Source organism: Schistosoma haematobium, chromosome 7 (genome assembly GCF_000699445.3).
Source record: "Schistosoma haematobium chromosome 7, whole genome shotgun sequence".
Classification (NCBI taxonomy): domain Eukaryota; kingdom Metazoa; phylum Platyhelminthes; class Trematoda; order Strigeidida; family Schistosomatidae; genus Schistosoma; species Schistosoma haematobium.
Window position 1 is genome coordinate 16,664,612 of NC_067202.1, and position 25,314 is coordinate 16,689,925.

Genomic DNA, 25,314 nt, shown 5'->3' on the forward strand with positions numbered 1-25,314 from the left:
AGAAGGCTCGAATAATTTTTTCTGGCTAGCGTTTTTTTAGCGAGTTAGTTTTCTATAGGATGGGTTTGCTAAACCTATGCCCAAACCTCCTCCTTTATCCGGGCTTGGGACCGGCAGTAGCCCCCGGAGGGACTCCAGGCGGAGTTGTATTATACTCTACTAAATCGAATTTAGATTGATAATACATGAATCAATAACAAATATGATAGATACCATCACATTATATCCCACTAAATTATACAATGTCAAAAACGTCTGGCATGTTTATCTGCGTAAAAAATAACATAATGAAAAAGTTCCACTCTTGTACATGAATTTTCTCCTCAGAGATTATTAATTAACTAATGTCATGTTGAATGGATAGATATGACTGAAATTACTTATTCTGGTTAGCGTTTTTTTGACAAGGTTGTTTTCTAAAGGATGGGATTGCCGACCTCACGCTTATCCTTTCGCCTTTACTCATTCTTGGGACCCGTAGTAACTAAAGGCGCAGTTATGAGTGAAATTTCCAGAATGTAAATAAATATTGCGCTGAACATCTATTACTTTGAATTAATTCACAATTTTACTCTGCATTGATTCCTATTGATGAACAAACAATATTATTGTAGAAATTTATTTTATTCTGGTAAATTACATCTCATCATTGTAAATTCCAAACAGTACCAGGTCTAAAATCAGTGTTCGTCCGGTCTAATGTTGAATATTTTACCTCTGAACCATTGTGTTGTTGATTTTGAACTTCATTCAGTGTAAAATTAACTTACACCTATCATCCCTGGTAAAGCATAGACCTCCGACTAAGATTCTTCGACCAACTCCGTTTTGGGCTCTCATTCCCAGTTTTTGCTCAGTACGATTGATTCTTTTAATGTCTATCCCCAATTATCGGCAAAATGTGTTGTTTGGTCTATTCTATTTATTTCTCCCTTAAATATTCAAAATCAAGGCTTGCCTCGTAATACCTTGTATAAGAAAGTAAAAGACGCCATGACTTCTGCTTATTGGATAACTAGTAACATCATTAATTTTCATCATCCAGTTGAAGACTTGAATGATACTTGAAGTAATAAAATATTTATGCAATATGTACACCTAGTCTTTAGCCATTCATTTGCATCTTGTGCTTTTTGAAATTCAAGTTGGTTCTAGACTGACTTCTCTCGATTTTCTTCTGATTTTCAACTTATTCTGCACATCATGCTCAATAACTTCCTATAACTCTTCTCTTTAGACTGACGACTGTAGTAACTTCCACACGATGTTTAGCCACAGACGGCTTATAATCATTCATTACATTGATTGTATTAATACGCCAACATGAAACAATAAGATCACTATCCATGGAAAACAATGACTACAGATCTGTAATAGTTCTTGCTCTTTCTCCTTATAAGATAATATCATGAATAATAAGTTGAATAATTTATTTATATCATGGTTTAGATCAGGGACTGACTTTAATGAGAAAGCAATATACATCTGCTTCGTTCTAATGTCGAGCATTTTAGCAGGGAAATTCTACAACTTCTCCAGAAATTATACAGTGGACCTTCAGGTTTTGTAGTGATCACTTGATCTTTATACCAATGATTCGTCAATGAATGGTTTGGATGTATAGCTTCAACGAATTCGTATTATTGATCAGTGATCTTCTCCAGGCCGTTGGTGACTTATTGCGTTAAATCTAAACAGATTGAACTCAACCAATTACTGCTTCTCACTATGACTCCTGAAATTATCATTCGAAATTAGTGATTATTAAGCAAATGATTGTTATTACTATGGGATTTATAGAGATTGTTGAATTTCGTGGTTTATATTATGGACTAATCTCAGTTATACAACCGTAGACATGTAAACTGTTGGTTTCCGGCTCAATGAACTAAAAAGGTAATCAGATTGAGTAATAAGCATACAAAATGAAACAGCACAAGGAATATAACCATATTACTACGTTCTTGGATTTCTAATGAAGCAAAACCTGAACACACTTAAGTCATTTCAACCTCACTTAGGCCATGATTCTAAAAGCGCTAAAAGTAGATTGCAATCATTCTATGAATCTTAGCGATAAATTTGATTAGTTCAACAAAGATTGATGATGAGGAAGATTTAACGAATGTTTCGACCAGCTCAGTTGGCGGTTAGTATAACCTTTTAACTCTTTTGACAGTGATAATTAGTTAACTTTCGGATAAGATCACTTTCAAACAACTCATTTAATCATACGTAACAAGTTACATTGTATTTAAAGTTGATTGTGCGAAACAGTTACTTTCCATCAAATTCGAAGGTCTACAATTAAATCGTGGTTTCTTAGTGCTTTAGGGTCAAATTTTAGTGAATAGTGTCAATTCATGATTGAACAACATCTTGAATCTGAAGGTGAATTACTTTTCATTCAAATATAAAACTCGGTGAAGAATACTTTGGAAAAAACAGATGATCAGAAACTTGTAACTCATAATTCATATTTCTTAGTCTTAGATTAATACAGAATGAACGCATGTGAATAATACAACCAACTTTCTACAAACGTCAGTGTAGGATTGTAGAAATTGTTGAGCTTTTATTGAGATCATGGTCCGATCAATGTTAGATCACTACTGAAGACTTAGAAGAAGCACTGAACGGCCGGTTCTTTCTAGTATGTGACTCTTCAACAGTGTACAATCAAGATCCTGCATGCGGTACCCGAACCCAACTCTTTCTGTCTCGCGCGCGAACACTTAAACTCTAGACCACTGAGCCGGCATCTAACAGTGTTAATGTCTGTTTTCAACCAATCCACAATATTGCCTTACCATCTTCCTTTCTACAAATCTCCTTTGACCAACAATGATGGTGCGATAACGTGATTCATGAAATTGATAAAGTCACAACTGACTCAATAGCCCATAGATCTCATTTGTAGAAGATTTTTTTAACATGGTAGAATGAATAAGGTTGTGAATTTCAGTTTTTTTTTCAGCAGTCAAAGTCAGTGTGATTATGTCTAGACCATAAGGTCTTTGTTTTGATCTTGAGTGGAATCGTGTGTTTGAATCACTGTAGATTCCTTGACACTAGTGAAATACCAGTCTACTTCACTCTCGTTTCACAATTTTCCTCTGGATGATGTCAGTCCGTAATAAAAATCACCTTTAAATAAATCTACTGTTTACTGATCTCTTTTAAACGACTGATCAATTAACATCTACTTGTACCCGACCGTTGCTGCTACCTTGACATGGTGGTCGGGTTTGTCTATTTTGATGAACCAGTCCGGCTATATTGGCTAGAAAAATCGTTCTTCAAGGTCCTACTATGTCAGATAGGTCAGTTGAAGAACGGTAAGACTAAATGCAACAAATGCAAGGCTCGAGGACGAAGTCGTATTACTGACTGTACAAAGATGTATCGAATGTGAAACAGTTGCCACTAAAAGTGTTGGAAGATTATGGAACTATATTGCGAATTGATTGAAGTTGTGGCTATTCCATTAGAAGTTAACAAAGTGCTTCTATTGGATATTCATTCTCCGATACCTGACAGTGTCGTAGATATTCATTCCTACTCTCTTTTCTCAAAAGTACCTTAACTCAGATCAGCCCATGATGAATACAGCCTACAGATATGAGTTGTTTACAACGATTCCCATATATTGACAGTGTTGTAATGGTTTAGTAAAATATGAAAGTTCTACAATTCATATATCCAAAATTATTAATCCGAAAAATGGCCAGGTTAAGGGCAAAGTGCATCATTGAAAGTTAATGCATGTGAATTTAGGTTTGTCAAGTAAGATACAATAATCAGTATAGAGTTGTGGAGATTATTGAGTTTAAATTACTATCATGAATGAACCAATGTTAGACCGCTATCGAAAACCTGGAATCACTGAACAGCCGTTTCATCCTAGTATGGGACTCCTCAAAAGTAAACACCCACGACCCTGCACGCAGAATTCGAACCCAGGACCTTCGTTCTCCCACTTGAACGCTTAATTTGTAGACCAGTGAACCAGCATCCAACGATGTTATTGTCTAACTTCAATCAATCCACGATATTATGCGACCGTCCACCCTTATATTCACCGAGTAACTGCTACATAATAGACATGTTGATATGACTTATGCGGAATGTTAACTTGAATTAGCTTATATGTTAAGTTGGTTTTTAAGATCCATGATCAGAATAAATATGGTTCAAGATAGAACGAAAGAAAAAAAATAGTGCAATTACGATTCGATCAAATGTTTAATAGGAAACTATGTTGTGTAAGAAATTATTGGTAAGACATAATAACGTGGGATGAATCGGGTATTAGGGAGATTAATAATGATGTTTAATCAATATCAATAATACTTACTTACTTACTCACGCCTGTTACTCCTCGTGAAGGAGCATAGGCCACTCACAATATCAATAATAACAATAATAATAATAATAAAAAGATTTGTGAATAAAGATAACAAAGACAATTACATTTCCCAATTGATTGATCACTGGGTGGCGATCAATGTCATGTGTGTCTAGTCCTTATTAGTGCAGGTCTAATGCTATCGATCATGTTGCAGTGTGGCCACCAGTCTAGGTTACTGAACACTGCGGGCACTGTATATTGGGATTAGATGGGATCGAATCAGCCAGGGAGCACCAGTTCCCTCAAGATTACGGGTACACCTTGCTGACGGGTGCCAAGTAGTACGAAACCCGGGTCCAGGGTTTCCTGTCGACTACCTCCAACCACCATCTAATCACAATTACATTTCTTCATCCGGTTGACTACTGCTTCAGCCCTTTGAAAGACTTTAAGTCTGACAAGCTTTGGCAAAAAATTACTGACCCGATAAATAACTGAAAAGGACTGATTTATATTCGCAATATGACTAGGTTGCGCTAAATGGGTCAATCTAGAGCTGTTCACTTTCTTTACCAGACCTTTGCTTAGCCACGCTGGGAGGTGTTCGTGAGCACAAAAATGTAAACTCTGAGAACTTCGACTAATATAACTTGCTCCACAAGAGCAGTCGAATTGATAAATACAAAATGAGGTCATCATTCTAGGTAATTCAGCTTTTAGCCTCAGTGTCACCATTGGACGCGCAAAAAATACTAATCCTAGTTCTCCTGCGTTGAAGAATTGTTCTGCAAAACCTCTGAGTTAATATTTCTCTAGCCGCATCCCTTCTGAATTATAAGCACATAAACAGAGATTTCTTATTCACCGTTTGTATTTCACTTATTCACACATTTGTGATCATTTATTTAATTATAAAGTTTCTAAGGTATCCGTTCTCCCTAAGAGTGTTACCCAAGGGGTTAAGCATTTCTTGAACTATATCCACAGAACATATAGTGCATATTCGATAACTAAGAGTTTTCATCCAGGTTCGTTTGTACTGTAGATGTACAAAGCTAAACAATTATGTGTACTGCTCTATTCTGATAATTAGTTTGGTTAATAGTTGAATTCATGAGTCAATTAAAGCTAAATTATAATGGGAAACTTGGAAGCACTGAACAACCATTTCACCCTAGTACGAGACTCCTCAGCAATACACATCAACAATCCCACCTCATAAGATTCGAACCCAGGACTTATCAATCTCGCACTCAAACTCTTCACTTCTAAACCATTAAGCCAATATCCAACAGATATGAATGTCTAACTTCAATCAAGTGTATATTCCCTATGAGAAGTATTCTCCTTTTTCTTTATTGAATACTCTAAATCACTTAACCTTTTTTACATGTAAAATTTCCTTAATATCGATTTTTCATCCAATACATTAATCATATTGATGAAATGATTGGAAATGATTATTGGTTGGAGAGAAAAAAAACGCCCACTCAATATTAGTTGACCTTGACTGTTTAGAAAAAAAAATAATGGATACGTAGAAATGTTCAATTTCAAAAAAATAATCAATAGAGCTTGATCGATACTATCGATTTTCTTTTTTAAAAAAAAAATGGGAACGATAAGAACTACCAATAAAATTTGATTATGGAACGATTTTGTTTGTTTGTTTGTTTGTTTGTTTCCATTTGGGGATAAACTTCATGTCTCCAAGTGATCTAAGTGTATCAAGGTTATGTTTCTATTTGTTTATTTAATTACTCAATTATAAACAGTTTAGAGTCATTTCAATCATAAAGTTTTCTTCTATCATCATCGACTATTCTACACTCGACAACTTCGTAGCATGATGTACTGGTATTTCTGTAGTACAGAAATTTACGACTTTATGAAGATTATTAACGTTTTGATTGAGATCATGAATTGATTGATGTTTGATCGCCATTGAAAACCTAGAAACACTGGCTGGCCATTTCGTCCTATTGTGAGTATGAAATCTGATTGACTTATCATCTATCCATTTGCTCGTTCGATTAATCAGAAGCTTAATATTCTGAATGTTTGATAAGGAGATTAATTTTAAAAAGAATACTGTGATGTTAACTTGTGTGTCTGCTGAGCAAAGAGACAGAGGATAAATCGAACTAATTTCACATCCTTAAACATATTATTCTCTCTTTTGATTTTCACCTCTAATGATGTACCTTTTCGATAGTCAGATACCTACTTATTTTAGTAGTTAACATCATGAGTCAATTGAAGCTAAACCGCGATGAAAAACCTGGAAGCAATGGACGGCCGTTTCATCCTAGTATTTAACTCCTCAGCAATGCGCATACACGATCTCACCTGGTGAGATTCTCAACCAGGACCTATCAGTCCCGCACGCGAGCGCTTAACCACTAGACCAATGAGCCAACCGGCATCCAATGGTATCAATGTCTAACTTCAATTAATACACGAGATTGAACGACATATCCACCATTGTCTTCAATGAGTTACTATCTCACAACAGACCTGGTTGAACTCCACTTGTCACTGCTTCTCACTAGAACCCCAGGAAATACCTCTTGTAAACTATCACTAGTGAGCACATGATAATTTTTATCAGAGAGGGGTTTTGTGGAAGTTGCAGTAACTTGATAGTTAAGATCATGACTCAGTTGAGGGTGGTTGTAATCTTATATCATTTCCTAAGTTCATATGTTAACGTAGTGTTAGATCATACAAATGCTACATATATCAATTGTGTATTTTGTAGGTCATTTATACCTCACCTTATTAAAAATGTGAATGTTTATATGATAACCAAAACCATAAGATATGTGTCTAAGGATTGCATTTTACATGATATTGATAACTATGTATTACCTAATGGATTACAGTTGTTTGTAGATCAACAAAAGTCTCATCCATTGAGATAGTTTTATTATTCATCCTTTTTGGATGGAAATCCTAATAAGATAGTATATTACTATGAAACCCATAATTGATTAATGTTTCTAACATACTTATCGTAGAATGACTAAATGAGCAATATTGAAGTTAGGTAATAGGTGACTAGAAAAAATGTGGTAAATTAGTTGATGGGGTTGTATATGTTCATTAACTGAGGTGGTTAGGACGCGTATATATATATGCCTAACCACTGCCTACCTCGGTTAGTGATGTTGCTTTTCATAAGTTAGAAGAAAGTTAGGGATATGGCACAAAACCATTCGTATTGTCTACTGTGCATTCTGACAGATCTTAAGTTTCTAAATTATCCTAGAAATATTTTTTATGCCAATAATCCATATTGCCTTCTCAAATCATATCGCTTATACCTATTCTATTCTACTGATAATACTGTTATCACTTCGACCACTCTAACACTTCACTGTAGTGATTTAATGTGGTGTGCCGAACTGATGCTGATTGTTCTAGCGTCTACGTTGAGTATGACTGACTGGCTGAATAACTCTCTTATCTATATTCAATTCTCCAAGAGTATGCACTCGTGGGCTAATGACATTTCAATAAGTATTCAGAAAACTCACTTAAAATTTGTTAAACCATGTGATTTGTGGTCTAAGTGAGATATCCATCTACCGAACGAGGTAAGTATACTGCTCAACAGTCCACACATTGTTTTCTTTACGACCGTGAAAGGTAACCTTTAAAAGTGGACGACATTCGTGGGTTTCTAGTATTTGGTCATAAGTATCTTCAAAGTATCTCTCAGCCATTGTGGAACAACTGAGTGATCTTTTCTGAGGTTAGAAGTAGTGTAGTGATTCTTTACAATTTATACATGATTTTATTCTATCAGTCACAACTTTTGGAAGCTCACTCAAATCATTTCATTATTTGTTGCATGATTAGTAGATAGTCCTTTCATTTCAAACTAATTGGATAATCTGCCAATTCGAAGACTTAACTATTTAGCCAGTTGCAACTCGAGTAACATAATGTTAACACCTCAGACTGTGATATTAGTTTAAAGCTTACGAGGTGTATCAATTCTGTCAAGAGTCCCGACGCTCCTACTTGACGATTGCCAACTAATATGTATTCTACATTTAGTATTTCCTGTCAAATCCCTCCAAAGTAATTTCGAGTCACTTTAGACTTGTGAACACATTGTAAGTTGATCAATAAAATTTGATCAGCACCATAGACTGGACAAACAAGACTTTGATCACTACTCAATGCATAAAGATCACGAAGTTATCTTGACTAAACTTATAAAGTTCATTTGTTCAGTAGAGATTAACTTTGTTCAGTATTCCCCAAGATCTTTTTTATCAATGGAGGTTAATTTTTTCTAGTCTGAAATCTACAATTACCGACAGAGATGTCTGACAGTCATAAAGTATATCAATCATTAGGTAGTAATTCAAAAAAATAGTTTGAGGGTTAAACATTTCATCTCGACACCTGACAGCTGAATGGACTCACATTTTTAATACTCACCAAACTTAAACCATTTTATTCTATTGTGAACTACAAATTTTAATTGTTGAATTCATGAGTTGGTTTAAGCTAGACCACTATTGAAAACCTGTAAGCACTGTACGGCCGTTTCGTCGTAGTATGTGACTCCTCAGCAGTGCGCATCTACCATTCCGCACGCGATGCTCGAAACCAGGACCTTCGATCTTGAGCACGAACGCTTAACCCCTTAACCACTGAGTTGGCAATCAACGGTGTTGATGTCTAACTTCAATCGATCCATGAGTGGTTGCGCAACCATCCATCCATTGTCTGAGGTAAGTAACTTTCATACCTGACTGAAAAACCCAAGTTCGAGTCTCGCACGTAGGATCGTAGAAGAGTACTATCGAGGAATCTCATAATAGAACGAAATGGCAATTCAGTGCTTTGAGGTTTTCAATGGTGATCTAACTTAGATCGACTCATGTATTCAACCATGAAAATCACTCTAATCTCCACAAAATCCTCATTCTAATAACTACAAATCTCCCTAAATATTCAATAAACATTTACTTAACTAATACCTACATGAAATTGCTTTCTATAGTTCATCAATATGTTGAGAATACATAATGCATAGAAAACAATAAACAACAGACAAACAAACAAACAATGAAACGAACAAAATGAAGGAGAAAAAAAACAATTTAAAAGAACATCTGAATGGAGAAAAAAAGACAGGAAACAATCTTTAGAAAATAAATCATCAATTGCCTTTTTCATGTTTTCCGATACTTTCTATTCACCTCTTCATCTACCTCGACTCACCTACTCTCTCTCTCACTCTTACTCTCTCTAACGATTCCCCGTCCGTCAACACTTCATTTTTATGAGGAAAATGTAGCAGATAAATAATAATAATAATAAAAGAAATTAGTTATGTGTTCTTATAGTGAATGACCTTATAAGGTCAATAGAGAGACTTTTCTATCCCTCAAGTCACTTCAACAGTTCTTTTTTTGTTTGTTGTCGTTTTTCTTTTTCTCTTTATAACTTTATTCAGTACATTTTGAGGATTATTTGTTCATTAAGAGAAAATAATGTGGGTAAATTAGATTTTTTGATTGAGATCGTAAACCGATTGATGTTAGACCATCATTGAAAACTTGAAAGCAATCGACGGCCGTTTCGTCCAACTGTGGGTCTACTCAGCAGTGGGCATTCACGATCCCACTCGTGAGATTCGAATCCAGGGCTTTCATTCTTGCACACGAATGATTAACTTCTAAACCACTGAACTGGCATCCGACGGTTTTGATGTCTGACCTCCATGAAACTGCGCGATCATCTTTCATTGTACTGAGGCAGACACCTGTCTCTACCCGACACGGAGTCCCACAATAGGACGAAACGATCGTTCAGTGCTTCCAGATTTTCAATGGTGGTCTAACATCAATCGGTTCATGATCTCAATCAAAAACTTAATAATCTCCACAACCCTATACCGTAAATTATGTGACAACATTAATATAATTAGGATTATGCTGTGTACAAGAGTTAAGCGAAAACAAAAACAAACAATCAAACATTGTGATTCATTGAACTGAATTGTAAACAATCTAAAATCGGATTGTTTACATGTACACTTGGGTATTTTGCATTGTGGAATCGTGATTACACATTACTGAGGAGTCCCATACTAAGACAAAGCGGACATCCAGTACTTCCAGGTTTTCAATCACTAGAATCTCCATGAAACCCTTATTCTAATAACTACTATTTCTGAAACATTTAAGCTCTATTAATCCCTAGTTCTTATTAGAGTAATAAGAAATCCTCTTGAAGTAGATTATTAGTACTGTGACGGATATGATTTGATAGGAAGATTTCTGTGGTGATTGATTTAATTTATGAATGATACAAACGTTCATGGAAATATTTTAGAAAATCCTAATTTTCATGATGATTCTTAATATTTATTTAATTAGGCCTGTTACTCCTCGTGGAGGAGTATAGGCCACTCACTAGCACTGTTCATCAAACACTCTCCTGAGTAATACTTTTCAGTTTCTATTGATCCTTTTTATGTTTGCTTCCAATTTCCGACGTAGTCTGTTCTTCAGTCTTCCTCTTTTCCATTCCCTTTAAGGATTTCAAGTTATGGTGTGCCTCGTGATGTAAATTAATTATTTTCAATTCAACAGTAGCTTCTATCTTTGTTCTGCTCTTTAAGTTTAGAACAAAGTATTCAGTCTACACTATACGAATATTATATTTTAAAGTGGGATTTTACAAATACACTATATGTATTACTAATCTACCTGTTAACTTCATCAGTTTATGGTAGCTATCTTGTAAATGGTACCACTAAACTGTTATCATTACTATCAGTAATTCATTTGAATCTCACTTTCAATACCAAACACTTCATGTGCTCATTAGTTACTGGTTCCAAGAGGTATTTTCTGGAGTTCTAGTAAGAAGCCGTGACCAGTGGAGTTCAACGAGGTCTATTATAAGGTAATAACTCATTGAAGATAATGGTGGACAGTGACACGATTTTGTGGACTTCGTCAGTTTGTTAACTGATTAATTCATTTGAAAGTAATTTTCCATTGCAATTCAGTAAAACCTTCACTGATCTCCTAATAGTTTCATTAAATCTTTCATTGTTAAAAACCAATAAAATAGACTGACCATAGTGAAACAGCCATCGAAAAACAAATAGCACTGAAAAACTATTTCATCACAATGTGAGATTCCTCAGATTCAGTAAACCATGGACACCATTGTCAGTCGAACGCACTACACTCAGTCCTTAACATTCCGGTTAAGGGGCTCGGAATCTAACGGTTTATACGTCTAATCTCAAATAATTCCTCATCATTGTAAGATTAGTCTGTTAGTTCGCTAATTCAGTCAGGAAATAGAAACTAACACTTATATGCAAAATATTTAACCAAAATAATATGATTATCAGTGCAACATGTCATTGAACTGATGGAAATCAGTTTTAATGATAATATGACTAATGAGTTGGTTCAGGACAGAGTGAGTTAGAGAACGCTGATCGTCGGCTTATGCTCCATCGGGAGTATTAGGCATAAATAAGTAATTTAGTATGACTATTTAGTTGTATAAGTAAATCATCACATATAGCAACAGTTTAAAGTCAATTTTGAAAAAGAAAAACGTTTATATTGATGAAGAAGACTGGAAGTTGATGATTTCAATCTTCCATTAGTAGTTCTATTGAGTTACAAAATTAACATGAAACAGTTTTCTAGGTTATCACTAGAATTTACGGATAACCTTTAAGCCACGTTTAAATGATCTTGAGACAGATCACCAACTTATTAGGATCAAAAGAAGGCTATAGATTAGTGTAAGCAAAAAGGTCAGAGTTAGGAACTACAGTTTAGATTTTCATCACGAACCAAAATGCTATTTAACCATATGGAGGAATGAATTTCGTGCCAAAATTCATAACTTTCTATCTTAAATCTGATTGGTTCTTTCATAATTCATAGTACCTCTATTGTCTGGTTGTAAGTTATGTAATTGAACGTTTGGACAACCATTTCTTAATCTTCCCTCTAGCCTTCGAAATTCTTTAGATCCTGGAATTCTAGAAGCATTTGAAAACATACTTGAATTTGTAGCACTTATCCAATTACGGTATGACACGTAATCATTCGTTTTCTAGGATTCATGTAAAACTTTTCTAAAGTGCTGTTCGAATAGAATATTGTCAATACACTTTTTTTAATGATTTTTGGATATTCCCACTAACGTTTAGGACCGCAATTGATCAGTCTCGTATTGACATATGTGTATCCTACGCGGATTGACTTGATATGGCTCTAGATACCAAGCTTTATAAACCGAAATGGATGGTGGCTAGCGGTGGAATCTAGGACGATCGTTTCGCTTTATTTGGGACTTATCAGACGTATGTATCTGGGTCCCAGGATTGATGTTGACCCCGGAACTCGAAGACAATACCGTCCCTTAAGTGGATAACGCTATGGCATTTAAAGTGATAGGTACTGAGTTATAATCACAGAGTAAATATCAATTCCGGAATGTATATACATCCAGCCAATGACTCCCAAACAGTACGAAACACGTGTCCTAGATTTCACTGCAAGCTACCTTCCATCCCTGTTAAGAATAATGTCAGTTTGTAACAACTTATCCAAAAAGTCTTTAATGACTGCCAACATACAGGAATTCATAGATTTTAGTAAATACTTCATATAATGTACTTCTCTTAATTGGCATTTATTATGTCGACTTCTTAATAGCTGGAAATTTACATACTTATGCCTATTATTCCCAGTGGAGCATAAGACGCTGACCAGCATTCTCTAACCCACTCTGTCATTTGCCTTCCTTCTTAGTTCTATACAATTTCTCATATCTGTCTCAGTTTCTCGGCGTTATGTGTTCTTTGATCTTCCTCTTTTCCTTTGGCCTTGAGGATTCCATGTGAGGGCTTGCTTTGTGACACAGTTGGGTGTTTTCCTCAATGTGTGTCCTATCCACTTCCAGAACTTCTTCCTCATTTCTTCCTCCCTTGGGATCTGGTTTGTTCTCTCTCCCATAAAAGGCTACTGCTAATAGTGTCTGGACAACGGATCCGAAGTATTTTACTTAGACAATTGTTAATAAACACTTGTATCTTCTAGATGATGGCTTTTATAGTTCCCTAAGTTTCTACTCCATACAGTAGAACTGTCTTGACATTTGTATTGATAATTCTGACTTTGGTGTTGGTTGAGTTCAGAATTTAGCTTACTATTTATTACATAATAATTTATCACTCTAAACGTGAATCCTCAAAAAAGAAACGGTCTTCATTTTTCTAAAATCTGTTCAGCTTATATTTAAGGAAGCATCTTACCTACTACAATATTTAATTGGGCAGTTGAAAGAATATCTGAAATAAAACTAATTATCAGTATAGGGGTTGTGGAGATTAAGTTTTTTTGATTGAGATCATGAATCGGTTGATGTTAGACCACCATTCAAAACTCGGAAGCACTGGACGACTGACTCGTCCTATTATGGGACTACTCGGCAGCGCGCATCAACGATCCCTCTTGCGGGGTTCGAACCCAGGGCCTTCAGTCCCGCGCGCAAACACTTAACGTACTGAACCACTGAGCCGGCATTCAAAGGTGTTAATGTCTAACCTCAACCAATCCACGAAGTTGCGCAACCATTGTACTGAGGTAGACACCTGTCTTTCCCCAACACGGATTAGCTCCACCGGTCACGGCTTCTCACCAGAACTAATTAACATCTATGTTTCAAAGATAATTGTCGATAGTTTTCTTTGGCAATGTTGTGTTCTTTGATCTAGTTGATTTATCTACGTTGCTTTATTTTTCAATGTGGAGAATATAAGTAGAACTTAACTGACCTTCTACAGATTACTAAAACTGATTTGTAGAGGTGTGTATTTTTAAAGCTATTGATGTTAACGACAACAAGTGTTCATTAACAGTTGTCTATTTTAAATACTTCGGATCCGTTGGCCAGACACTATTAGCAACAACCTACTGTAGGGGAGAACAAACCAGATCCCAGTGGAGGAAGAAATAAGGAAGAAGCGCTGGAAGTGGGTAGGACACACATTGAAGAAAAGCACCCAACTGCATCACAAGGCAAGCTCTTACATGAAATCTACAAGTTCAAAGGAAAAGAGGAAGATCAAAGAACACATTACGTCGACAAATGGAGACACATATGAGAAGAATGAGCAACAATTGGATAGAACTAGAAATGAAGGCCGAGGACAAAGTGGGTTGGAGAGTGGTGGTCAGTGGCCTATGCTCCATTGGAAGTGACAGGCGTGAGAAAAAGAAGAAGATGTTAACGACTACAATTAGCATATGAGCATACTGTACGGATCGACTTGATAGTGATATTTAATCACAGTTTTAGTAAAGTTGAATCTTAGTGGTGGAATTCAAGATGAGCGACTCATCTTGTTCAACATTCATCAATTAGGTGTACCTTCCATATCTAAGATCTCAATACAGTATTTTTCTGCTTCACACAGTTAACACTCTATTCATCAATGACATATTGAGTTCAGTTAGCTATCAGCTTCAGAGATGTACATCTGTTTTATTCTCATGAGAATACATTTTTCTATTGTTAATGTTAAGGATAAATTATTGGGTAAAACTTTCATGGTAAACATGAACACTGTGATAGATAACAGATACATTGAGTTGATGAGTGCTAATTAAGTTGAAACATACATTACAGATCTTATTGTTAATCACTATCCAACTTTATAATTATATAACTTGCATTTATGCACTGATTTCACTTTGATCTTTTCTCCCCCCTTGATTTCTTTAAGTTTGTTTATTTATTTATTTGTGTGTATGTATGCATGTTTGTTTACTAACGTACTAAGTTTCTGGTTGAGATCATGAATTAATTGATGTTAGACCGCGGGGTGCGGGATCGTGGATGCGCACTGCTGAGGAGTCCCATACTAGGACGAAACGGCTGTCCAGTGCTTCCAGGATTCCAACGGTGGTCTAACATCAATTGATTCATGATCTCAACCAGAAACTTAATAATCTCCACAACCCAATACTGATACAAACGTATTGTCAGTTTACTTGACAACAAAAACAATCAAAGCGATCAAAAACTGATCCCATGATCAAAAGAATTTAATTAAAGAGTAAGAAATAAATAGAATTAAATCAATGAAACAAATACGTTAATGATCACAAAGGTAATTTTATGTAGATATATTTATATTTCAATCGGTTCACGATATTGTGCAACCGTTCATTCATTGTTTGCATTGAATAACTATCTCACACATGACAAGGATTAAACCCAACTGGTTACGGTTTTTCACTAGAACTACAGGACATTTATCTTGAAGCTAGTCACTAGTAAACACATGATTATTGTTAATATAGGGATTTGTGGAGATTGTAGTATTTATAATAGTTGAATTCGCGAGTCACTCTAAGTCAAATACGAAAGCATTAAGAGACTGTCTCGTACTAGTACGGAATTCTTCAGCAGTGATTATCTACGACTCCTAAGTGGTAATCAAACCCGACACCTTTGGTCTTACGTGCGAACGCCTAGCTCCTAAACCACTGAATCGGCGTTGTTAATTTCAAACTACAATTGACCTACGGTAGTGAGCCTCCAACCGTAAGTCCCTTAAACCTAACGTGTTCGAACTCTACTGTTCACGGCTTCTCACTAGAAATTCGAGAATTACCTCTCTAAACTAACCGTTAGCATGCACATAACTAGATTGATTAAACATAGACATTGGAAACGTTGGGTACCAGCCCAAAGGTTTAGAGGGTAAGCGTTCGCGTGCGAGATTGTAGGTCATGGGTTGTATTATCGCGTGGAGGTCTTGGATGATCACAGCTGAGCAGTCCCATGCTAGGTTGAAAAGGCCGTCCACTGCTCCATTTTTTCAGTGATGGTCTAGGTTAGATCGACTAGTGAATTTAGGTGTGAAAATACCACAATCTCCACAAATCCCCGTACTGGTATATATACACATAGTTTATCAGTCATCACTTCTAGAAACATTATTCTGTTCATTGCATGTGGAATATATTTCTGGAGATTTCACTTGGTTTTTTCCTGTATGATGAACTGTTAGAATGCGTAAATGATACCTTCCAGTTATAATCTATTGGAGTATAGTGTTAAATTCAGTCAACTTGTACTATAGAGTGATTCTTCTACAATACTACAATGTTTCAATAAGCGTATAGTTTCAAGGTGGGTTTCACAAGATATTGGCAAAATTTCTTTCAGTGGAATCTAATGGTCTTGGATTTCATTTCGTATGCGGTGGCACTCAGACACTACTTGAAACTCTTGGATACCAACTGAAACAGCAGTTTTAAACTGTCTCCTTTTATCAGAATGGGGATTTGTGGATATCGTATTAATTTTAACAGCTGTATTCATGAGTTATTCTAGGCTAGATCACTAGTGAAAACCTGGAAGTAGTGAATGACTATTTGATTCTACCACAGGACTCCTCAGCAGTGCGCATCCACCATCACACAAAACCAGCAAGTCCTGGGTTCGAATCCCGCGAGTGCGGGATCGTGGATGCGCACTGCTGAAGAGTCCCATACTAGGACGAAACGGCCCTCCAGTGCTTCCAGGTTTTCCATGGTGGTCTAGCTCCAATTGACTCATGATTTCAACCTGTGAAATTTTCCGTTATCACTGTTTAGACTCAGTTTTATGTTAAAATAGTATAATGGAGATTGTGGATGTTGTAGAATTTTCATAGTTTGTATAGAGATCTTAGCTAAACCATTTATGAAGACAGAAGTTTTATCCTGGTATAGAACTCTTCAATAGTGGAGATTCACAACCACACTACAAGGTATCTAACCCGGAAAATTCGATCTTTTGCCTGAATGCTTAACCTCTAGATCACTGAGCTAGAATAAAGCAATGTACAAGTTTACTCTAATCCTAACTGTCTAACAAACGACATTTGACAAAAAAGCTGTCCAACACCCTTTTATTATCAATGACACCCTAAATATGAAACAATACATGTCCTGATATGTGTGTGTGTTGTAGACGCTCAGAATCTTTAATGAATACAAAGTATAGGTGAAACCAATCTCTATAAAACTCTTATCAATAATGATCAACCATTTTTTTCATTATCATTGTTTACACTCAGTTTTATATTGAAATAACCAACAACAACAAAAAATGACGTAGAGAAACCAAGAACAGTTGAACATTGATTTAATCTTTACCAATAGTTTTCACTTATCCTCTTATCAAAACACAACTAAAGTGGAGTATTTACTTATTTTTTTTTTGTTTCCAGTGGTGATTACATAACGGATTTTGTTCATTTATCATATTGATCATAATGAGGATAAATGGAGTTAAGATGAAAGAAAAAAAAGAGTTTCATTTCATTTCTCATGCGTTTTTTTTTGAAACTTTCTCTCCCTCTTATTTTCTCATTCTACTTTACTTCTACTTGAAGTTTGTGCTCATGATGATGATGATGATGATGATGATGATGATGTCGTTTAGAAGAATGATGAAAGCTCCATGACTAAATCATCCAGTTCAAAGAACAAAACTCCATCAAAATCATCCATCTAAGTTATAAATCTTCTTCACTTTAATCGTTCTTTACCTTTATACCTTTAGGCTTGATTATCATTTTCAACTTTGTTTTCTTTAAAATTGGTGAAAGGAAAAGTTTCTTATCTGTGCCCTTGATCATTATATAATAAATAAAACGGCATGATTTGCTAACAGTTAACTGCATAAAACAATTGAGTCTTTGATCGACAGACAAGATAATAGATGGTTAGGTACAACAGAACATAAGACTAGATATGAGATTATTAGATCATTATATGATACACAGACAGACAATTCCGGCAAAAAAAAGATTGGGAGCCAGATAATTGTTTATTAATATCAGAAGGGGTTTTGTGGAGATTGTAGTAATTTCAATAGTTGGGATTATGAGTCAATTGAAGCTTGACCACTGTGGAAAACCTGGAAGCACTGGACGGTCGTTTCGTCCTATCGTGGGACTTCTCAGCAGTGCTCATCCACGATCCCGCCCCGCGAGATTCGAACCCACGACCTATCAGTCTCGCGCATAAGCGCCTAACCACTAGACCATTGAGCTGGTCGGCATCCAACGGTGTTACTCATCAACATACGCTCACTAGTGACTGGTTTCAAGAGGTGTTTCCTGGAGTTCTAATGAGAAGTAGTGACAAACGGAGTTCAACCAGGTCTGTTGTGAAATAGTAGCTCACTGATTACAGTGGTGGATATGTCACTCAATTTCATGGATGAATTTAACTTTGACATTACTACCTTTGGATGCCGGACAGCTCAATGGTCTAGTGGTTAAGAGTTCTCCGGTTCAAATCACGCCAGGTGGGATCGTGGATGAACACTGCTGAGGAGTCTCACAATAGGACGAAACGACCGTCCAGTGCTTTCAGGTTTTCCATAGTGATCTAGTTTCAATCGACTCATGATCTGAACTATTGAAATTCGTTATTAACACAATGTGAAATCATTAGTGAAGGCAGTCTACAAATAATATATTGTTTCTTTTGCATTTATCATTGGGTGTTTATTAGTCTACTCTTACTAAACGATTGCATAACATGTCAAAAGCATCTACTTCCTCTCAAAACAATCCTGTACATGTTTGAATTCTTAAAGTCTAAGGTAAGAAAGTAATCGAAGTTGAAAGATTTTCCAGCAAAACTATAAATTTCTGGATGAACTCAATCAGATTTTAAATAGAAGGTTTTGGTTTTCGGAGCGAAATTCATTCATTCATTTGATTAAATACCATTTCGGCTCCTAAATTCTCACACTAACCTATAACCCTCATTGAACCATAGTGAGATGGATGTTTCCATGTCATTTCAGTATTACTCAAAGGTCGTAGATAAATTATAGTCTCAGTGACTTTACACATTGATTCTGATGACACAATCACATTATTTCCAGGAGATTCAATAAATTCAAATGGGGTAATAGCATTGTGTTGATATAAACATGACTGAATCAAGACTAAAGACAGAAAAAAAGTAGTGAGCCTTGGAGGATGTATTGTACTTTAAGATTAGAATAGGGCTGTAGGATAAGCAGTGAATAGTTCATAATTTATATTTGCTTCAAGTTTGGTAACTATTTTACAGTACATTACCCTATAATTTGTTACATTAACTTTTTAATGTACGAAAAATGATCAGATACTTAGTCACCTTGACAACTGATTGATCACTGGGTGGTGATCAATGTCATGTGTGTCAAGTCCTTATTATTAGTGCAGATCGAATTCTATCGACCATGCTGCAATGTGGCCAACAGTCTAGGTGAATCGACATTGCGGGCATTATATATTGAGAATTAACTTAGTCACCTTGTCTCAACAATATTTATTGTTCTAATTAGCGTAAAGTAGGTTCCCGAAATAGTCTTTCATCTTTTAATTATGTTATTATCATGTAATTAGCAACCATCTTATAGATATTCGACGTTTCTGTTTCAGTTGTTAACTTCAATTTTGAAACGATGTTCTTAATCCTGATCAGTTCATCTTTATGCTTTAGCTTAATCAATTTGTATGGTGTTGATAAGTTGAAATTGAGGACCATCTATGTTGAAATTCAAATCCTTATTAGTTCCACCTTTTGTCTAGTTGTAGAAGCAAAATCTTGGATAGCGTCCAGTGAGTAGATGAAAACCTTCAAGTGTTAAATGCTTTCTGAAAACTAATACTGTGATAAAAACTAGTTTCATGTAACAAGCGGGGTCTTTGTAGTTTGTTAACTAAGTTCGGTTGAGAATAGGCATTTACACTATTCCAAAATTAAATCGGTAAACGGTACTTAATTAATGTTGAGTGGATGGAGGAAATCGATAGAAAATTTCAAAACTAAGGTAAAATATTTATTGCTATTTGTGGGATTCGAAGAAACGTCATCGAGCTTCACATTCTAAGACATTACTATTGGTACGGCTTCTGAGAACTACCATGGAGCCTCTAGAAGCTCTAAAGAAGCCTAAGAGTTTCCGTCTAATCAGAACATGATGGATCTTTCTAGAATATCAATGTGACATGCTACTATTGGACAGTAGCATGGTTTTCTGTGCACCACCGATCTATTAAGACTACTACGACTAATACATTAAAGAAGTGGGATACTTATAATTGATTGGTCATTCAGTGGTGACCATTATTACCAAGGAGAATACAGACTACTTATTCAACTCACAATATTTCTGTTCATCTATCAAAATTATGGTAGAACAAGGCATAACTGTTACAACATTCATGGATGTCACGTCATATACAAACATCTTAAAATACCTTATTTACAACTTGTCTTAGTTGACTAAAAATTTATGAATTTTTTGACATTAAAAACACGTAACTGATGGTCAGGGTTATAGTGCCACAATTGGTATATCTTAAATTGGCTTTGTAAGAAAGAATGAAGATTAACTTAGTGATCTATTCTGCAACATATGGTCGATAAAGCATAAACGACCTCAAATCCATCTATTTCCATCATTGATGTTTAGGGACACCCAGAACCTTCCTCGAGAAAAGCTCAAAGGGGTCCTGGGAACACTAGGAAACATTTTATCCAATCAGCATTGAATAGAAGTTTCGCAGAAACATCTAGAAAAGAAAGAGTAACACCTATCCTATTGTTAGGATTCTAGAACCTTCCAAAAGCTCAAGTCTATCTGAAATGTTATAAATACCCTAAAATTTCTCTACATACACTAACCTTAGAGTCAAGCGTTCCTCTCATAACTCTCACCTTTTCTCTCATGTTGAAGTTGTTGTGTAGATGTAGCCTGAGGTTACTAGAAGTGCTTAAGAAACCAGTTCAAGAGTTCAGTGAGAAGATTTATCCATTTGTATTATCTAGTTAAAGATTCTGAAAGGTTTTCGTCTGCATGATCCAAACTTTAGCCACATAGAATTGTCATTCACACCAAAAACTATATATTAAATCCATTGTCTTAACCATGATCGTAAATTTAACACACTTCATACTTACGTATTGTTTAAGATAAAACTTTTCTGTCTGGTTATTATCTTACTAGTTTACTAGTTAAATGCGTGATCATGATTCATATTCGGATGGAGGTTTGTTCACTAAGGAGCTGGTCAGTTTGATCGTGAAGCTTTGATTGTTCTGACTAAAATCGATCAGCACAATCTTCAGGTAGAATTTTCCTATTCGGAACACTCCCTATGTGACTGACAACTTGTATTAATAACCTGGGTCTTGATTGATCTTTGCTGACATTTACTCTGTCAATGTCTGTACATTTATTTTGATTGACTTTACCTTTGACCTGATTTCATATATTTTTTCATGATTTTTCTGATTGATTGATAAATTGAGCTGGTTTCGTGGATTGGTTGAGGTTAGACATTAACACCATCGGATGCTGGCTCAATGGTCTAGAGGTTAAACGTTCGCGCGTGAAACCCAAGGTCCTGGATTTGAATCCTGTGAGCGAGATCGTAAATGCGTACGGCTAAGAAGTCCCACCCAGTGCTTCCAGGTTTTCAATGGTGGTCTAATGCCAATCAAGTTATGATCTCAATCAAAAACTTAATATTCTCCACAACTTCATACTGATGATTTCGATGTGCTTACTGATCGCTGAGTGAGCTGAGTATCAAGTCTATAAGGATTCTTTAGTTTTCTAGCTGAAATTTCAGCATTTTCTCAATTGAGTCTGTATTCACGATTGCTCATATGGATTGATACAATTCATTAACGTGATTTATATCATAATTCACTCACATCACTTGATTAATTTTCTGTTCTATAACTACTAACTTGAGGTCGGTCGCGGCCCGGATAATTCAGTGATAACGATTCTGACTGTAAAACTGGGTGACACGAGATCGAATCCGCCTTGAGCACCAGTTCCGTCAAGATTACGGGTACACCTTGCTGACGAATGCCAAGTAGCACGAAACCCGGATCCATAGTTTCCTGTCGACTACCTCCAACCACCATCTAATCTCGAAATCCAATTTTATACATTAAAAAAGGGTTAAAGAAGTTTATTTGTAGCATTAAACAGTTGTCGGTGGTTTGTGTAATAGGTCTTATTTACGGGGATTTTATTTACATAATTTTTTGACTGGAAACTTGGTAAATCATCTTGAATTTAGTTGATAACGACTATAATTTAATCATATCGGCACATAGACAGTTAATCATCAATAGTATCCCTTTTGTCTGTCATGTTTTTATCGTGAATTTGATGGACTGATCAATTGCAGTCCTAAACATCATTTGGAAGATTCAAGTAAACAATACCAAGTGAAATCATGCCACAAGCAGGTGACTATTAGGACTCAGTAGCTAAGTGGATAACGTGATGGCGTTTGAAGCAAACGTTTCTGGGTTCATGTCCTGGTGTGAACATCAACTCTGAGATCCAGGTACATATAACTGACGAGTCCCTAATAGGACGAAACACGCATCCTAGATCCCACGGCTAGTCACTATCCATCTTAGCTTGAAAAAAGCTTGTGACCTAAGGCAATATCGAGGCAGTCCGCATAGGATTCACATATGCCTGCAAGAGACTGAACAATTGCAGTCCTAAATAACAATAAGAAGATTCAAGTAAACAAAACCAAGTGAATTAACGAATTCAGAAATGTTCTCTGAAAATGTTCAGTCCTTCTTATGACATATTCATTATCGTTTGCTATTAGAAGAGACATTTATAAAATGCACTCTGATTTAATCTATAATGGAGGTTTATAAACAATTGGCTAAAGATGAAGAATCCTTGACTGGATGATCCTTCATTGCTAAAAACGAATTGAAATGAAGACATTTGTAGAATATGAAGTTTGACATAGGTGAATTTCAATTATCGATACCACCCGTGCACTGATGTTCTGGTTTCTTTCTTCATTTAAACTGCTATCATGATACATTAATATGAATTGGAGAAGTTGCTAACATACGGGAATCAATGAATAGGCATTGAATCAAAAAGCATTCACTAACGAAACGATGTTAGATTTGAATAGAAGACTATTTGTGTTAGAACGCTCAGTTTTTCTCGTCTACACTAATGGAACGCTAATTTGCTTTAGACGAATATCTACACTAGGTACTCTCTGGGTGTTTATGTAACAGGACTTCAACACAACTTACATCAAGAACACGTGACTAGTCTGACTAGGGCGTAAGTATATTTCCACACTAAAAACCGACGATAATAATAATAATAACAGGGGTAGGAGAATATATAATTCATCTAACGCCTATCAGACTATGCACAAGTCTGACTTAGCAAACAACCAATCACCTTTACACATCAATATATTAACCTGGATTTTCACCGCCTTTGATAATATTCAACTAGTCCTATTGTGAACTTGAAGACATAGATCAGTTTTCAAGAATGTTAATAGTCAATTACGTAACAAACGTTTTTCTCATTGTGTCATTATTCAATAAGTAATTGAGATTTATCTTTACTAAACAGATTCATCAAAACCCAATCGATTGAACTTAATGCGACAAACATCTGATCCACTAAGTCATCCAGTAATACGTGGTCGTAGTCCACAAAGTTCTAGTCAATGGATAAATATTCAAGATGCTTCACATACTACAAATCAAATACCTTTATATCAACAAGCATTACTTAGTCCTCGAGTAAAAGTTCCACAAAATAATAATTTACTAACTAAAGGTTTAATTCAATCAGATTATACTGCAAACATGTACTCTGATATACCACAATATCAACAACAAACTCAACTTACACATAATCAATCGTCAAGTGGGCAAATTTCAATGAATCGATCAAATTTGGCACAATTACAAAGTTTATATCAACAATTACTTCAACAGCATCAACAACTTTTACAACAACAACAACGTCAACAACTCCATCCACAACAACAACAACAAACTTTGGATTATACAGCTGGTAATAAAGATTACGTAATTTTATAATCTCATGATTAATGCATTTTTGTGTTTATTAGTGATATGAGGGGTGTGTGTAAATATGTAAGACAACTATTAGATGACTTTATGGTTTGTTACTTTTCATAGGGCAGAGGACACATCAACCAGCATTCTGTTCAGACTATTCTGTCCTCAACTTTCCTTTCTAATTGTTGCTATTCATTCTTTTTTGATGTTTGTCTTTAATTCCTTGCAAAAATGTTTCCTTCGGTTTATCTATTCTCTTTTTGCCTTGATGCTTCTGAGTTGGGGCTTGCCTCATGACTCGGTTTGATGATTTATACAATATTTGTTCTATCCACTTGCAACGTCTTCTAATTTCTTCGTCAGCCGGAAGCTGGTTTGTCTCTTTCCACAGTAGATTGTCCCAAATGATATCCGGCCAGTGGACATTGAGTGTCTTGCTGAGGCAATGGTTTATAAATACTTGTACCTTTTTGATGATATGTTCGATAGTCCTCGAAGTCTCAGCATCGTACAAAAGAACTGTCTTCATGTCTGCAATGAAAATTACGACTTTGCTGACAGTTGTTTTGAGTTCCAGATGTTCTTTAATTGTAGGAGAGCTATTACTGATTTGCTGATCCGTTCCTTTACATTCTCATCAGATTCCCCCTGTTTATTAGTGATGTTGCTCAGGTATATAAAGCTTCCACCTCTTTCAGAAATTCTTCACCGAGTGTGTTATGGTTTGTGTTCCCTGAGTTGTATTTCTTGATTTTGCTTTTTACCTTGTTAAAGTTGAGACATACTACTGCACGATCTCCTGCCACTATGTTTGACTTCATTTGAATTTATCGTTGTGTATAGGTCGGAAAGTACAGGTCATCTGCAAAGTCCAAATCATCTTGTTGCATCCATGCTGTTCGCTGTTTTCCGTGCATCATCTAAGATGTGGAGGTTTTCATTATCCAATCAATCATCAGAATAAAGAGAAAAGGAGACAGTAGGTATTTTTGTTTG

The 25,314-nt window shown here is 35.7% G+C and overlaps 1 protein-coding gene across 1 annotated transcript in view; it reads left to right on the forward strand.

Moving 5' to 3' along the window:
• TNS1_3 (Tensin 1) overlaps positions 1–25,314 on the forward strand; it is a 101,711-nt gene that overhangs the window by 19,662 nt on the left and 56,735 nt on the right. The window contains exon 6 of the mRNA XM_051218120.1: positions 23,861–24,310. Coding sequence (XP_051064556.1) covers positions 23,861–24,310 — 450 coding nt within the window. The remainder of the gene's footprint in view (positions 1–23,860; positions 24,311–25,314) is intronic.